This window comes from Microplitis demolitor, chromosome 2, assembly GCF_026212275.2.
Source record: "Microplitis demolitor isolate Queensland-Clemson2020A chromosome 2, iyMicDemo2.1a, whole genome shotgun sequence".
NCBI lineage: Eukaryota > Metazoa > Arthropoda > Insecta > Hymenoptera > Braconidae > Microplitis > Microplitis demolitor.
In genome coordinates, this window is record NC_068546.1 from 4,097,853 (window position 1) to 4,116,696 (window position 18,844).

The 18,844-nt window shown below is 28.6% G+C and overlaps 1 protein-coding gene across 2 annotated transcripts; it reads right to left on the reverse strand.

The window, feature by feature from the left end:
* Positions 1–1,288: 1,288 nt before the first annotated feature.
* Positions 1,289–17,257, reverse strand: LOC103576952 (polyamine-transporting ATPase 13A3). 2 transcript variants are annotated; one of them, XM_053743006.1, is made up of 6 exons: positions 16,942–17,257; positions 11,011–11,095; positions 7,731–7,958; positions 7,364–7,663; positions 6,934–7,138; positions 1,289–6,827 (listed from the first exon to the last, which is right to left on the reverse strand). In XM_053743006.1, the coding sequence occupies exons 1-6, from the start codon at positions 16,955–16,957 to the stop codon at positions 3,369–3,371; spliced, it is 4,293 nt and encodes a 1,430-aa protein (XP_053598981.1). In that variant the 5' UTR covers positions 16,958–17,257; the 3' UTR covers positions 1,289–3,368. The 2 variants fall into 2 exon arrangements, with proteins under 2 accessions (XP_053598981.1, XP_014299673.2); XM_014444187.2 differs by lacking the exon at positions 16,942–17,257 and adding an exon at positions 11,182–11,305.
* Positions 17,258–18,844: the final 1,587 nt, after the last annotated feature.

The window sequence follows — 18,844 nt, forward strand, 5'->3', positions numbered from 1 at the left end:
GTCATACCTGCAGCAGTATAGGGAAAAAATGTTCAGATATTATTATATCTGGTCATACATAAGCTCAGATATGATCATATATGAACGCACATTTGATCATGCATGATCATATATTAGGTCATATATAATCATGTATGGTTATATCTGTAGTCGTATAGGGAAAAAATATTCAGATTCGAACATATCTGATCATATATGAGCTCAGATATGACCATGTCCGTTCATGGATGATCATATATGAGATCATGTATGGTCATATTTGCAGCCGTATAGGGGAAAAATGTTCAGATATGATCATATCTAATTATATACAAGCTCAGATGATCATGTCTGTTCATATATGATCATATATGAACACACATTTCATTATGTATGATCATATATGAGATCATGTATGGTCATACCTGCAGCAGTATAGGGAAAAAATGTTCAGATATTATTATATCTGGTCATACATAAGCTCAGATATGATCATATATGAGCGCACATTTGATCATGCATGATCATATATTAGGTCATATATAATCATGTATGGTTATATCTGTAGTCGTATAGGGAGAAAATATTCAGATTCGAACATATCTGATCATATATATTTATATATGAGCTCATACATGATCACGCATAACGATATCTGCAGCTGTTTACGAAGAAAACTAATCAGATATGGTCATACATGATGCAGAATCAATTTTCGGATTTGATCAGATCTGAGTGATCATACATAATCATATATAATCATATCTAAGCATTTTTTCCTGGATTCTGAATTGCCTTAAAATATAAGTATCTAAAATAATAATACACAATATATATATTTAGATTTATTTATTAATTTTTTTTTATTTATTCATAAATTTCATTCCCAAAATGAATCATATTATTACAATCAATAACATTTATTAAAAACAAATGTAAGAAAAAAATAATGAATATAAATCAAAATTTGTGTTATATATATTTTTTTATATTATTCGTATTATTTTAATTAATTAAGTTTTCATACATATATATGGATATATTTATACATGTCATTAAAACAATATTTACGTATACTCTTTTAACAATTTTCTATATATATATTTATTTTCTACATTGATATATTTTATTTATTTATAAGTACACTATTACACAAAAAAATTATCTAACAAAAAATCTATATATTTTTTCGTTTAATTACTTATTTTTTTTTTTAACTAGTCGATAGATATAAAAATGAGTTGTAAAGTACTCATTAGAATTGTAATTAACAAAAAAAAAAAAAAAAAAAAAACTATGATAACCTCAATTATTTAAATCACGTATTAAATTTCCTAAATTATTTGATTTTTTTTTAGCTTACTTATATAATTATTATTTATTAATTTTTTTTTTTTTTGAAGCATAGATTTGTCCGTTAATTTACATTTTTTTTTACAATATTGTGTCAATAATATTAACAATAATATAATTAATGAACTCTTTAACAGCCGGATATTAAATTATAAAACCAAAAAAAAAAAATGAAGCAGTTGGTAAAATTATATAGCCAAGTACTCGGTAATTAAGTAATCAATTAATCGATTAATAAGTAACGATACCTAAAATGCAAAGACTAAAAATTATAAAATATGAACAAAGGTATTAAGATCTAAAACAAAAAAACGGTACAGATTTATTAATACTTTGTTTTGCTTGTAATTTGGGTAATGAATACTAAATCTGCAAAATAATTGACAATTTTGAGTCAAAAGGGACTCAAATATAAATAATATATAATAAATCAATAATTAAAATTAGTAGAGTGGTTCTATATTAAATAATTTTTTTTTATTTTCATGAGTTTCATTTTTAAATCGGTTCTGTATACAAATAAAAAATAATTATTCTCAAAATTTTAATTTTCGTAAAGCAGAAAGTGGTCAAAATTCTATTTTTATCGTACATTGACAATATATAAACAATATCTGATTCGTATAAATTTTTTTAAGTCATATTAATTCGTATTTTATCCATATATGATGTATCTGATCCTACATTGTTTATATTCATAACATATGATTATTTTTGGTATCGTTATGAACATACGATATTATATGGCGTGGAAATGACCGTATATGATCTTATATGACACTTACAGTCTTATATGATATCATTATGAGCGTATATGATCATATCTGATGTACATATGACTATATCTTGTAACTAAATGTTTTATGTATAATAATTAATTATTTTATATGATTTTGATCCGTTCCGGAGTGAATATGACCCATATCTGATTCATATATCAACATTATTCTATCTTTGAAGCATATATGATAAATATTTTATATATTCATAATTTATATTTATTCTGTACATGATTTTGGCAAGCGCGAGTTCTAAATGAACTGTATCTGATTCATATAAAATTTATAAATACTAATTATTACTCAATGAGAGGATATATAATGAATATTAAATTGTATATCGCCGTATGTGAAGACTGCATAATTTATATATGATAAGTATCAATTTCTTATAAAGTTTTGGCTTGTTTTTGTTGGTGTATGTGATTCATATAATTTTTTAAATTTGTATTATTCTATATTTTGGTAATATTAATGTATAAGCCCATATATAATACTGAAATTATTATATTTTATAAATATTTACTCTAAATATGATTTTGGCAATTTGTGAGCCCTATCTGATGAACATCAATAACATACCTGAGTCATATATGGAATAATATTATTCTACATTTATGTCATATATGATTCCTAAAAGTCATACTTCCTTTTTAAATGATAGTTTATCTATGATTCATATTTGATCATATATAATCTATTTCTGACCATAAATAGCTTATATCTGATCACACATAATCCATATCCTATCATACATGGATCATATCTGATCATATATACTCCATATCTGATCATACATAATTCATATCTGATCATATATACTCCATAGCTGGTATAAATAACAGTTATCTGATCATATGTGACATATATGATTATATATGATTCATATCTGTTCATATATGACTATTTACATATATATGATGTCTACGTGATCCAAAATAGATTTTTCAATCATATACAAATCAGATATGGATTATATTTGACCAATAATGAGTCTAAAGTATCAAATTATATGATCGAGTTCATATATGATTCATGTAAGAGTGAAAATCGTCAGAAAATTTTTTTTCGTACATTTAGAACTGATTTAAGCACCGAAACTTCAAAAATAAAAAAATGATTAATAATAATTAAGAACCCAGCTCTAATAAATAGGCAGCATTGAATAAAATTAAATGCTCATAGTCCCATGTCATACTATTAGCACAATAAACCGTAATAAAAAACCTTTGTTTTAACAAAGGATATAACCGCGTTTCAAGAAGGCAAAATATCCATTTCCAAAACACTTTGTCCTCGTCTCAAATCTTCGCTCTTATTTATTTTATCCATATTGATATCTCTAATTTTTTGATTTTGCATTGATTGGTTTCTTGGTAAAGTCGCAATTGGATTTATCGACGTTAACGGGTTTCCATGATTGATAGTACGGTGCTGATCGATTCCATTTTCTGACTCTGAATTGTGTCGTCTTTTAATGTGACTGTCGCCATTACCATTCATCAGTTTACGGGAAGGTGTTGTTACATCTGTTAACTCACGATCTTCATAACAAGGTGACACTATTTGCATCGATACAGTATTGCGACGGTCATTAACCAAACTAGTTGGATTGAGCGTAACCTCTCGTGCAGAGCCGAATTTATTAGCCATCGTCAATGATCTTGGAGAACTTTTGTTGAAAAATATTCCAGATTTCACAGGCGTTACAATACTAGCTCCCCCGTGGTTACTTGCATTGTCAGGAATATGCTTCTCTATTTTTATTTCCGTGACAGTGTTTCGTCTTATCAAATCAGGTACTGCGACATCTGGAGTCGGGGGTTCTTGTGTCAAAGGCGGCCATTTTGTGTTCTTCAACATGTCACGTTCTATTGCCAAAAACTTACGTTTTGATTTGTCGACATTGTGCCAGCGGTAACGCAATTTGCCAGAAATCAGGTAATCAACGATGAAACATTCGACGAATAATGCAATAATTAAGTTAGCTGCACCATATAGGACCAGCCTGACCCTGAATGAAGTCTCCGGTGGCAGTACTAGTTCAAATTGATGAGCCAGCCAGTCAAATGGACAAATAGCCAAGTATGAAGAAAACATTGACATCAAAATGAAGGACGCAAGCAATCCGTGATTGGTGAAAACACTTTTGCGATATGGATGACCTTTAGAGAAGGTTGCGGCTAGTATAATATATTGCATTGAACTGATAATGAACAGAGTATAGTTTTCTAAACAAGAAACGTCATCTTTGTCTTCACTTTCTTCAACATTAAACTGTTTGTACCAATCATACTGTTTGAGGTTCCAGTAGCTCAAGCATTGGAAACCGGTGACAAGAATCATTTGCAAAGCGATGCTCAGTATTGATGAGGTGCTGACCAAACTAGTCGGCGGAGGGTCTTTGACCAGTGGGCCATCATATGCCTGGGTACGGGGTAGAAAGAATGCAAACACTGATATGATCAGTAAGTCGATGTACAAGAACTCGAAATCAGTTAAGTTGGAATCAATTTCGTACAAAATCATCACTGAGACGAATTGCGTTAGTGAATAAGCCGCCATGTATTTGAAGATGCCGAATGAGGTGACCAAGGCAGCACGACCTTCTCGGATAACCGATTGCAAGCAGGAGATATTTGTTTCCCGGCTGGTGAACGGTGAGGCTACTGATGACTCTGTATCGGAGAGTGAGATTCCAGTGTGAGCAGCCTTCAGGGCACCACAGTCGTTGGCTCCGTCTCCGACCATGGCAACATAATAGCCGAGACCCTGTAATTCTTGAACCAGCTGTTGCTTCTGATCTGGTGACATCCGTGCGAAAATCGCACCACGTGTTGCTATTCTAGGAAGAAGTTCTGGATAGTATTGTTTTATTATTGCCCAGGTTTTACCATCAACGGCGAATACATATTTGTTAGTACTATGCTTGTGGCAGTCGTCTGAAAGATAGACTCCGTCTGTGCGAACAAATGAACCACTTTCGATTGTTTCTAGCGAGATGATGCTATTCAAATCGGTCATTTCGCTAATGCTTGAGGGCATTGGTGACGAAACGGTATGATCACTGCGGGTGTAATATAATTGTGGCTTTTGTTGACCAAGTTGTAGCGCAGTTACAGCAATAACTGGCATGTCTGATTGTATCATTTCACAATCACGCGCTACAGACAATGCCGTAAGTATGTTATCGCCAGTAACCATTACTGTCTTTATTGATGCACGATTAAGTTCTTCTATAACTGGAGTAGTTTCTTGCTTGAGTCGATTTTCTAGGATAACGAAACCCAGGAAATGGAGATCACTTTCCGCAGACTCACGGCTCAAACGCTGAACTTTGGCGTAAGTTAATTTATTGAGTGGTTTGTGTCCCATTGCAATCACACGGTAGCCTTCGGAGGTGTATTCCTGGAGAACTGAAGCAAAATCTGCAGGGATTGATTCTGGGCGTGATAGACTTTGGATCATTTCCGGACTTCCTTTGCAGTAGAGATCATAGTGCGTAGCACCCAACGTCCGGGTGATGACACTCATACGCTGTAAGCTTGATGTGAAAGGAAACTGTCTTATAATACCTATTTCTAATCCTTGCTCAGCTAATTCCGCATCCGAAGCAGCCAAATTGTTTAGTGACATGTTCTCTACTTCCGAATTGGCGATCGAGTTCTGGCGAGCTGGGGACATACCCGGCAGTGGCTCTTGAGTATGTAGCAGCCTTGAATTTTTGGGAGGGCGTACTATTGTCGGAAACATCATCGAGAACTTGGTGTTATCCGATACGTCAGGCTCTTCAAGAGTCCAGCCGGTTGACTCGAACATCTTTAGATCCAGTGGATCTCCAACCAATGATCCATCAATGATTGTTATTTCATGGCAACTTACCATGCCAAAAAGTAGTTCTGCTGCCGGTAATGAGCTTATTGACTTCACAGGGACGAAAAATTTTCTTTCCGTTGCCGGAACTACACCCCACATATCTAGACCATCTTCTGTAAGGGTTCCAGTTTTATCAAAGCAAATGCAGTCAATAGAACCCGACACATTGATAGCTCGAGGACTTGTACAGTAAATTCGTTTCTTCTCAAGTCGGTTTTGAGCAACCAGGCGCCCTACTGTCATAGCAGCAGGCAGCGCCGGTGGAACAACAACTGTGATGAGATCTAAGGCTTCTAGAATAATATCACGAGTAGGTATGCCGCGCATCGATTTGGTTATTACTGTGTAAATAGCACCGACGATTGCGATACACGCCAGGATTTCAACGAATTTATATGAATCTTGCTCGAATTTAAAGTCCACTGGTGGCGGGTACATTATTGATCGCACGAGTCCTCCTTTGCTGGTAGTGAATCCTGTTCGGATAATCACAGCAAGGACTTTTTCGCCGCCAAAGTATCGAGTTTGGATGACTTTCGTGCCACAGAAGAGGGTATGACGTGCGTGTTCTTTGGTATCGTATATCATATCCGCTGAAGATGGGACCGGGGTCTTGGTGACGGGCACGGATTCTCCAGTTAACATCGACTCGTTGAGGATGCACGTTCCTGTAAGAAGAACTGCGTCACAGGGCATTACACAACCGTGCGGGGGTATCACTAAGATGTCGCCAGGAACCAAACGATCGGACGTGATGGAATCTGTTTTACCAGTCGTGCGGTCTCGCATAACTGTAGCTACATCTGATGAATGGACCGTTGAACTTAATTTTTGCTGGTTCTGCAATCATTGAAGCGCGTGGTTAGTTTTGGCTTTATTAATTGTGGCAATTGAAGGTTTATTAATAGATCGAATGTAAATTGAAATTAAAATTGAATTCACTTACGCGACGGGTTTGGATGACGGCCATCGTGATGCCGAAGCCAGACATTGTCATAATTGCCAGACCGTAGTAGTAGTAATCGTCAGCTATCCACAGGCCGAAACTGAATAATTGGAAGACGTAAAATGGATTCAATGCCTCGAGACACAATAAATGGATGAAACTTTTCAGCGGTATTTTTATTTCATTGTTCCCGTAAACGCTGCGTCTGTAATGCAAATTTTATTGTATTAGACATTGAATTTTCTTTTTTAGGGGAAATAAAGAATCTTAACAATTTTGTAAATTCTGCAAATAAGAATTAAAATAAATTTATCACTACTAATCTTGTAGCCATGCTCATCAGTCTGCCAATCATTCCAACTGGAGAACTCTACAAGAAATTTGCACAGTGCTAAAATGGATATTTTTATTACAAAGTTATAAATTTTACCTCAGAAATTGTTCCTGAGAAGTCAATCCCGGCATTTGGTGTAACGTTGATGTAGAAACACCAGTATCTAAGCCAGCTAGCTTGAGAAATTCGCCTCGTTCATTATCCCAGATGTAAACAAGTTTTTTGCATGTGAACATCAAAATGGAGGACACTCGTTTAAAATGTCCGCTGTGCAAGTGAACCGACAGTTTCAGAGTATCATCAATAGTTGTCACGCCAGCCAGATCCGTTGAATTGACACTAGCCGCATCATTCCAAGATTCATCAATCAGTGTCTCGCTGTCCAGTGCATTTTTACTGCAATTTATTCGAACAAATTAATTTAAGAAATCAATTGGCTTAAATAATAATTATAAATACTTACGATACATCAGCAGCAGTCAGTGTCTTTAGTTTTTTTACATAATAGTAAGCATGTTTGCCTTGAAATCTTTCGATCAGCAGCACAGTATCAGCCTCGTCGAGTGAACATTTAGAATGAGTTGCTCGTACCATCAAATGTGGTACCCAATGAAATACAAGACGTAGGAGACCACCAGTTGCTACTATCAGGAGCCAAGTGATTATTGTAAAGATTTTATTCCTACGGTATCTGGAAAATAAGTAAATTATTTTAGTTTTTAACTTGTTTCAATTTTTTTTTAGTAATTTACAGTTTAGTGTTTCCAATTTAAGAAATATCGCCAATTTCATTCAAGTTGCAGTTAGTCTTAACCAACAGTCATTGATAAAAACTGATGCATGTTAATAATTATTTATTAACTCCTCGTCCGCGTGGGGTAAAATGGGCCGACGAAAATTCCATCTCATATTTTTTTTTTTTCATTTTTAAAAAATATTAATCGAGACTTAGTAGAAATAAATATGTTCTCTTCATTATCCATGAGCTTCAAAAATATTTTTAATATTACCAGAAACATAAAAGTATGAAAATATAAATTATCAATATAGTCTTACAATTGTCTAAAAACAAGTGCGTCATTATTCTCAAAATTTATAAAAATTGATGCATGTTAATTATCATCTATTAATTCCTTGCCCACCTAGGGTAAAATGAGCCGCAAAAAACAAAATTTATTATTGATAGAATTGAATGATGGCCAAATGTAATAGAATCTTTTCAACAAAGTATCATTATTATGAAAAAAAGATACTTTTTATGTATTAGATAACAAACTTGTCTTTTCAATTGATTGTAATTTGAATAATTGTGGATAGTCTTGTGTAAATTACAAAGTGATTATTATTTTTTATATATATATTTAATTCTTTGTATCAATAATGAAATTAAATCTTTATTTATTACTTCTATTGTTCACGACGCAGTTTCCTATTTTTTTCAATATCATCAAACAATTCTAAAGATAAAAAAACGTGATAAAAATTAAAAAAAAATTGCTTAACACATTCTATTTTCCCATAAATCGTCGGGCATGAAATATTAAAAATTAAACATACAGTTTTTTTAAAATTATTTATTTTAATAAAAATATTAATAGCTGTCTTGTAACGTATTTAAAATTTTCGAATTTATTTCTCGATCAATTATTTATTTTTTTAAACTTTTATTTAAATAATAATTTAATTAAATAAAATATAAATTATAATTGATAAATTGATGAATTAATTATATCTCGGTATTATCGAACTCAAGGAAAAATTTTTTTGACGTCAATCGACGTAACTTTAGCCCAGTTAGAGTAATTTGAACTCATAATAAAAATAAATGCAGCTTTTTTTTCATCTCAGATATCTTTTGATTATAAACCGTCTTTTGATTATGCTCATAAAAAAAAATTATCCAAGATCTTAATATTCATTTTTTTTAGTCGCTAACATGCGAGTTTGGATTTTGTCAGAATAAATAAAACTATTTTTAAAATTTTTTTTTTCCCAGAAATTTTGATTTCTGAACCCAAGGGATGAAAGAATTAATTGATCATAGGAATCAACAAAAATTTTTTGATTCTAGTTTAGACAAATAAAAAAAATTATTTTATTGAATTTTCCTGTTTGAGACCCAAGTAGTTCTACATCTGTAGATCTCACGACAATTGATCATCTTCAACTGAGCACTACGGCAATTGATCTTAATAATAATTAACTTTCACTTTCATTGTTATATACAATATCGGGAACCATGGGATCAATTAAGTGAGATCACTTGTGATAATAAAATTGCTGATATCAAGTGTTGAACACACGGAAAAAATAACAGTTACAAATTTCGGCCGTCTCTCTATTTCAAAACTGGGAAAACTTCGTTATTTCGAAGGCGTGACAGTTTCAAATAATTTTTGTCCGTGATAGCAAACACGTTTTCAACCTTCAAATTTCTGGTAGAAACTGTAAAATTTTATATCTATAAATGTAAAGACTTGATTGCTAGAAGTAGTCTTAATTATTACCCATATGAAAAAGCTTTATATGTGAAAACATATATGATAAAATATATGAATCTTATAATATGATATATTGTACAATATATAAAATAATATTAATATTTTTGCCGTATTAATATATGATAATATATTGAATAAAAATATATTGCTAGAATATATTACCAGTATATTTATCAGTATATGACTTTTTTATGTATGTTTTACATATATATTTTAATATACCTTTTTTTATATTGATATATTATACTGAAAGTAGTATATTAATTAATATATGGTATTTTTCGTATTTTTTATATATGTTTTTTAGTATATTGCAAAATATATGGTTTCCAGTATATTGTAAAATATATGGCACTTTTTTTACTTTTCGTAGGTTATTGCGTTAGTTATTCAGTAAATGTAAGGTCCATGAAAAGAAAAAAAGTAATAAACTGGACTTTTTTTGTGGAGTTGTGTAGAAATTGAAAAAGTACATTGAAAAAATAAAATTTTAAATATATTGCGAAAAATATAAGTTTTAATATATTGGAAAAATATAATTCCAATATACTGCGAACCAAATATTTAAACATATAAATTCTTTCATATATAATCAATTATATAGAGACCATATACCACTAATTATATGGGTCAAAATATATGAAAGTATATATCAAGTTTATTATATTTTACTTATAAATTATATATATACTATCCATATGTGGCAAGAATATATTGAGCATTATATGAGATAATATATATGGAAAAATACAAAACATTATATATGGGTAAATATATTATTATAAATATATAATTCAATATATGTAAAAAACATATATTTTTCAGTATAGATATTTTTGCCGCTCTATATTTATCACATATTCACCATATATTTTTTATATACTTTTAACAATATATAGCTTTTCCATGCGGGTACAGTGCAAATTACAATACTGGTTTTTTATACGAAGGCTTTGTGTTCGCACTGAAAACTGTAATTTTTTCCGAGCTACACAATTTTTATAAATCTCGTTTATCAAAAATTTACTGACGTCGAGATCTGATGAAAACTCGATTTTTTAAAATTGTACCGAAACCAATAACTTTCCTTTTATTGAAAATTTTCAATTTCCATAGCGGGAAGTTAAAAAAGTAATGTAACAGTAGCTTTTGTAGATGTGTCAAGTAAATTCAAATTTTATTGACGTTTGTTGATTTTTAAAAAATTTTCGACTCAAATAAAAATAATTAAAAATAAATTACCCATAGATTTCCATCTGATCTTCTTCACCAGGATTAATATAATCCACTCCATTTTTAAGCTGCGAAAGCCCATTGCCTCTCGTACCTAAAACAGAAAAATATTTTCCATTAATATCTTCGAAGCAAAATCTTCTTTTATCCCCATTGGCGGTAAATTTAAAAAATTCTTACCCTCCAACAATTCAGTTTTTTGTTCAACTTGTGTGTCAACATTATCCGTTGGCGTTCGATTATTAAAAGCATTGTATGCATTTCTAGCAAAGCTCAAATTGAGCTTGCTCGGAGTCGCGGGCATTATTACTATCAATAAATTAAACTATATATATTTATTTATATTTATATTTATATATGTATCCTAATAATAAATCCAAGTAAATTGGTAAGCACTTCAGCACAAATATTGTCCGGTTGACACAACCGACTAAACTCAAAGCTTGTCTCTTATCAGCTACTATGGCACATCCAAGGCTCACTCACGTAAATACCCATTTAAATAAACAACTATACCAAAACTATGTAAATAAATAAACAAAAGGTCTAGGAAGCGTGAACCCCGTCTGCTACCGACACCGGTGTCCTGCCATCTTTGGTTGTCTCTTCAGAATAATTCGTATCAAAGCTCGCTTTCGTACGGCATCAGGAACTGTATAAAAACTATTACTATTATTTCTAGTATTATTATTATCAATATTATTACCACTACCAATAACAAACAAAGGACTAGGTTTATACGGCAAATGCTATCGTATTGATGCCGTCCAAATTTTCAATTTCTCGTGTCAGTCTCCAGGGTCTGTCAATTTGCGCCATCCAATTCGTGGCGTTATCACTGCACGTTCTTCCTCGCTCATACCTCGTGACAATCCAAATTTATATAGTCCACAGACAACGTCAATGTCTATATCTATGTCTGCGTCGAAATAATTTACAAATCCAAATTCAACTTCTTCACCTTTGCCTTCACCCGTTCCAGCAGTTTCGTACACTGGCTCACAGCTTGCCAATAATTTTACTGATTTAGATCTGCCGACTTTGACTCTACTACCAGACCCTGATCCAGACTCTAATCCTGATCCCAAACCAGATTCAAATGCTGATGCTCTCAATCTTTTATGCTCGCTCCCTTTTTCGTCCTTGTAAAATCGCAAATACATTACGGGTTATATAAATACCGCACTATTACCACACTTATTAGCGGATATATATATATATATATATATATTTTTTTTTATTGTTTAATTATCTGGACACGTCGATTTTGATAAGACATCACCTGACACGTTCACAAATTAATTAATCGATTAATTAATTAAATAATTACTACAAGTTCATACGCAGTTCAGTTTTTTTTTCTTTTAAATCAGATAAAATAAATAATGTTACGTCACAAAATTTAATAAAAAATATTATATATATAGATATATATTTATTGTTTAAATTTTACGATTAAATTCACCCTCATCGGGACTTCTAAGTACAGAAAATACCTTGCAATTATTCATACCCAATATTTTATGCATGATTATAATTAATTATTAAACAAATTATGTATATATATATTTTGATAATCACTTTTTTATATTATTTATTATTTATTGAATTTATTGATTTTTATTAAATATATTTTTTTTTTGAATATTTAAATGTTCACTCCTACGCTGAGTTTCCGATACTGAGTAATAAACCAACAATAACTGATTTAAAAGTATCAGATAATCCGCAGGTATATATTTATATATATTTGAATAATACTCCGAAATGAAAATAAGTATGAGTATCTTTAAAACGCTGATTCAACTAATTCTGCAAATATGTATATATAGATATATATATTAAGTTTACTCCGAAGAATTGAAGATGGCGGTTACCATGCGCGCGACTGTATATTTTATATTTTTAAAAAAATAATATATTTGGCAATAATTTAAATCAAATTTATAATAATGATAATTTATTTTTTTATCTTTTATTTAATTGCCCAGTAATTTATCACAAATGTTTAATAACAACAAATATTTATATTTTTAATACTTTGGCAACTCGAGACTTGCGCAGTCGGTACCAGGGACGTCGTGACGAAATTAAAAATCCAGAGAGGGAAATACATTTTTTTTTTCTTGATAAAAAAATACCCGAGGGCTGGAATAATTTACTTTGGTCATTAGAAGGCTAGAGAAACTTTGGTAAAGGGCGCGGAATTTAAATAAAGGGAAGAAGATTTTTAGAAATTTAAATATTATTCAAATTCGCGGGGTTCGGAGATTGCGAGTGCCAGTAGTGTGACGGAAGTCGCGCACGCGGTCGATGATTGACGAGTGTTGACGTAGTTTTACGATTATTATTATATATATAAATCTATATACATATATATATGCATACATATACTGAGGGTAAAGTTGTGATATTTTTATGAATGTATTTATGAGTGAGAGCACGAGAAGAGGGCCACGAGGAATTATGTTGTACAGATGGTGACTCATTTTCGTCAAATATATATATATATATATATATATATATATATATATATATATATATATATATATATATATATGTATATATTTATGTATTCATATATTTATTGTTATGTTTACATTTACATTATTGGATGTTGATTTGAATGCGTGCGCTTAATTACATGTTAGTTTTTTTTTCGCGCCTAAATTAAATTTTTTGCGGACAATTCAAATTAATTGCTATTATTATTGTCAGTATATATTACGAAAAAAAATAATTGACTGGTAATATAACGATAGCTCGCAAACTATCAAATTGACGTAAAAATGTAATGAATAATTTTTTTTAGGAAATTTAATTTTCTACAAATTTGTATTCATATATTTTTATCGTATCTTTGATAGATTGGCTTTAATTTTTATTTGAAGCATCGACTGTAATAAATTGTATAAAATAAATCCCATAAAAAATTTTTATCTTTGAATTTAAATTATGGCTAAACTGTTGCAGATAAGACAAAAATGATAAGAAATTATTTTGTGGGTAATTAAATTTTCTACAAAAAAAGTCATGATGACTTTTAACGTAAGTTTGACGGTTTCTAAGATATTATGGTTCGGAGTAAAGGATTAAAAATTTGGTCTCTGGATATTTGTTTTAATTCAATTTTAGTTGGTTTTAATCATGATAACTCTTGAACTATTGAGTTAACGAAAAAATATGTAAGGACCTTTTTTCTAGAAAACTTTATTATCTAAAAATTAGTATTGATATATTTTTACCGTATCTTTGATATTTAAGCTGAAATTTTGGTTTGAAGTGCTCGATATATAAATTTAAAATTTTTTTCTATCAAAAAAAATTTTAGTCAAGAAAAATTTTTTGGAGATCACATAAATTTTTTTTTCAGTAATTCATGAACTATATATTATGCTATGTGAAAAATAAATATTTTAGTTTCTCTGAATATTGACAAGTTATTCAAATCTCAATGTTTAGGACAAAGCCAATTTTAGGCATGAATTTGATTGTAATGACTTTTCAATGACGTCAATACTTATTCTATTGAAAGTTGTACGCATTTAGAAAATATGTTATTACCTTAGAGGAAAAATGGTTTAAATCTTTACATATTACATTTGTCGTTTGTGGTTAAAAATGTAATTGCAAATGTACTTTAAGTAAAATGGGTTAGTAATAAAGTTAAAATACGTAAAGGAAAAACAAAACGAAGGATTTCACAAGAAAAAGGAACTTTCAGGACTTGTAAATAATGTCTTAACTATTTTTAATTACAATAAATGAATTATCCGTAGAGATTCAGTAATTGGATTTAATTACTAGAATTAATTTTTCGATTTTTTTGATTAAAATTATTACTGTTGTATAAGTAAAAAATAAATCATTTATTATTTCGAATAAATATTTTTCATTTCAATAAAATGATGATGTATTAAATTATTTAAATAAAAATAAATAATAAATTTTAATTTAATAAAAAAAAAATGCGAACACTTGACATATTTGTTACTAATAAAAAATATTCTTGAAGGTGATTTATTTAATTATTTGTTTTTATATTTCATGCACGCGCGGTAATTGATAAAAAAATTGTTAGATGGTGTAGTCGCGATTTTATAATAAAGAGAGGTCTTATGGGCCAAATAAGCTCTTGGAAAATAGTAAGCAATTTTTAGATAATTTTTTTCAGTTTATTTATTTTATTTTCTTCACGATTGATTTTATGGAGAGTAAAAATAAATTAAATAATTTTGATGAATTAACACCGAAGTCACCGATAGCGTGATAATTTTTAGCTGGAGAATATAATAAATGTATCGAGACTCAACTGGACGGCTTTCAATCCACATTCCCTTCAATCTCAAATACTGTTCGCGCCAGAAAATTCATCCAGTCTTTTTATTTATTATAATTACCTGACTAACATTATTCAGATTATTGTTTCGAGCAGAGATTCATTAAAGTATTCGATTTAAATTATTACTCGACAGTATCATCATTTTTTATTTTCCTTCCCATTCCACCTGCTCATTCAACTCCATTTCCCATGGTCATAATATTTATTAAATTATTTAAATAAAAATATAAATAAACAATAGAGTACAAAAAAATATATTTAATCTCAGTAAGATATTTTATATTTCGTTAGTTAAACGCCACTGATTAAATAACCAACAAATATATATTTAATTTTAAAAGTATCAATCCCACGATTAGTTATTTATTTCAATTTTTAATTACTCCATTTTTTACAAATTTAATAAATAAATTAATACGTAATTTACAATTAAAAGCAATCAAGACCTCATTGAGTGTCTTATCATTTTTTTTAAATTTCATTTTGTATATCAATCCTAAAAAATTTTTTTTTTTTAATATTAGTAAATTCTCACTAAAACAATTTTTTTTATCAGAAAATTATAATTAGATCATGATTAAAATTTATCACTACGATAATTGTGATCAATTAATTTTTTATCACACATTGTATAAATGTATGAGTCATATAAGTAGTTATTCGAAATTATGCATACATTGCGTTAAATATATATCATAAATATATTTTTGCCATTGAAAAATTAAAATTCTTAAAAAAAAAATTAATTCATTAATTGACATTGCATTAAAATCTTATCATTTAATAAATAATGACTTGTTTATTGATCAGAGATAAAAATTACAAAATATTTCTGTATTAGTCGTTGGAAATTTTTTTTTTTCATTGTTCGAATGGATTTTTAAAAACTTTTTTTTTTGTCCCTGACTATCTTATCTTGGTATTTTTTAATGAGACGAGAATTTATTGAACTCAATTAACTCCTAAAGTGTCTATTAAAATATTTGTTCATAGAAATAGACAATTATCTTATATTTAAGTCCATACATAAATATATATTTTATTATAAATTTGTGTTTGTTCAGAAGATAAGTATCATTATCATTCTTGAATTAAATAAATATAATAAATTTGTTTAATTAAAAAAAAAAAAAAAAAAAAAAAAAAACTATTTTTGTCAAAACTACAACTTTTAGCTGTAATTTAAAAACTGATAGACTTATGACAATTTTACAACGGACCTTTTTTGTAGGAAATTAAATTTCCTACAAAAAATTATTGAAACATTTTTCTGTAGGATTAATAGTTTAGCCGCTAGATGTTAAATTACAAATTTGATCAATTTTCGACAAAGAGCTAGGGAATTTTTATTCCAAAAAATCGGTTGTAACTTTCAAAAAAACAAATGTACGATAATTTTATAAGATACCTTTTTTGTAGAGAATTAAATTTCACAAAAATTATTATCAACAAATTTTTTTGTAAAACTAATTTTTTAGCTGTAGTATTAAAAAGAAAGTTTGAAACTAATAACTATAATTTCATAATAGCAGTTTTCATTTTCATAAAATAATTTAAATAATTGCTCATTATCAAATAAAAAAAAAAAGTACACTCACCATCCATGAGATCCATAATTAAGTCAATAAATTAATAAACAAAAAAATTTCACTAATAAACTATCAACAATTAACACAAGGCAAAAGTTTAAATCAAGATTTAAAATTCACTACAAGTCTTAGTAAATAACACAGATGTAAATTATTTATTAAATATAATAAACAATTAGTAACTCAAAACAGATAAAATATTTATTTCCCTGGCGTTACGGAATCGGCATATTATAAGAATATTATTGCCGAAAATCCGTTCGCCATAGTGGAAATCACATGCAAAGTAAAATAACTTGAAACGTGCTACACGATAATACATCAAGTGTCGGCACGCAACTGATTGAAATTTTACGGAGACCCTATACTTGTAAATAAAATGTATACTTACAAACTACTAAAGTTTACTTATATTATATATATTATACATTATATCATATATTACAACACTTACTTATATTTACACTTACTGTAAAACTCCACTAATTGTAATATATATATATATATATATATATGTATATATATATATATATATATATATATATATATATATATATATATATATATATATACTACAATTAGTGGAGTTTTTAAGTTTTATCTTTAAGTAAATATACATAAATTTTTTTTCTATTATATTTGGTAATTTTATAATTTTTGTAAATATATATGTACATGTGTATATACATATATATATATATACATATATATATATATTTCAGTATCACAGTCTTATCTCTATTAAAATTCTTTAAAACCTTTAATATCTTAATCAATTTTAATTTTTAGAAGAGAGAGTAAGAAATGATATATATATATATATATTAAATTTAATGAGCTAGAGGCAAAATCCAGTTATGTACTTTGGTGAAAGTTGATAAAACTGCATATTATTATTATTTTGATTTTTTTTTTTTTTTTTTTTTTTTTTTTTGTAAATTTCATTTATCAATTTATATGAGAAGAAATAAATATGAATATATAAGGAATAGTGAAGCAAAATGAGACACATGATATTTTTGATAAAATAAATTAAATATTGATATTCAAGTTCTAGATGATATAATATTTACAATTTTGAAAATTGTATAAAGAAAAAAGAAATTTTTTTTATGAGCTAGGGTCTATAGTAATTTTTGTCCACTATTTTTTTTTTAAACCTTTAAATGGAAACCGAAAAAAAGGATCGATGCGTAAATCTTTAATCTAGCAAATTTTTTTTTTTTTTGTAAATTTGTTTAAGAGAAAAATTTGGACAGTTTTAATTTACTGTGCAAGTGCAACAAGGGATGTACCGATCGTCGACTTGAGTGTGATAGAGAAAAGTGCAGACTCTTCTTATGATTATTTTACCCTCAAGTGAGCAGTTGATGATTTTTAATCAAATTTCTTAGATACAATACAAAAAAAAATTTTTTTGGTAAATATTTTGAAATGGTCGCAATATCTGAGGACCAATTCACACCAGTTTTTTCACAGCCTGTAGACAATTATTTAAAAAAAAGTTCTCTCATTTTCCTTGACACAAACAACAAACATATTTTTGCACAAGAAATTCAACTCACGTCAATAAATTTAAGATCTGATTTTTTTCTAAGTATTTTTTTTTTAAATCTTGAAATTTTTTGTAAAATCGAACATCAAAAATTTGTCTACTAGTTACGATCTACAGAAAGTAATTTAAAAAAAAAAATTTTAACGACATTTTTTAAAATAATTTTGTTATTTTATTGATAAAAATATAATCATACAATTTTTAATTGTAAGCAGCAAAAAAAAAATAATAAAATAAATAGATATATAATATTTTAGTTAAATAATGTTTTTTTGTAGTATTAAATTATTAATTATTTAAAAAAAAATTTATAATTATTAAAACAATTATTATTTTTTATAATTATTCTTATCTACA

Excerpts from the sequence above, each read along its gene's own strand:
- LOC103576952 (XM_014444187.2), bottom strand. The coding sequence starts at position 11,305 with ATGCCCGCGACTCCGAGCAAGCTCAATTTGAGCTTTGCTAGAAATGCA. Across the intron at positions 7,664-7,730 it reads CTGACTGCTGCTGATGTATC|TAAAAATGCACTGGACAGCG; the intron begins GTAAGTATTTAT and ends AATAAATTGCAG. Across the intron at positions 7,139-7,363 it reads TCTCAGGAACAATTTCTGAG|ACGCAGCGTTTACGGGAACA; the intron begins GTAAAATTTATA and ends TTTGCATTACAG.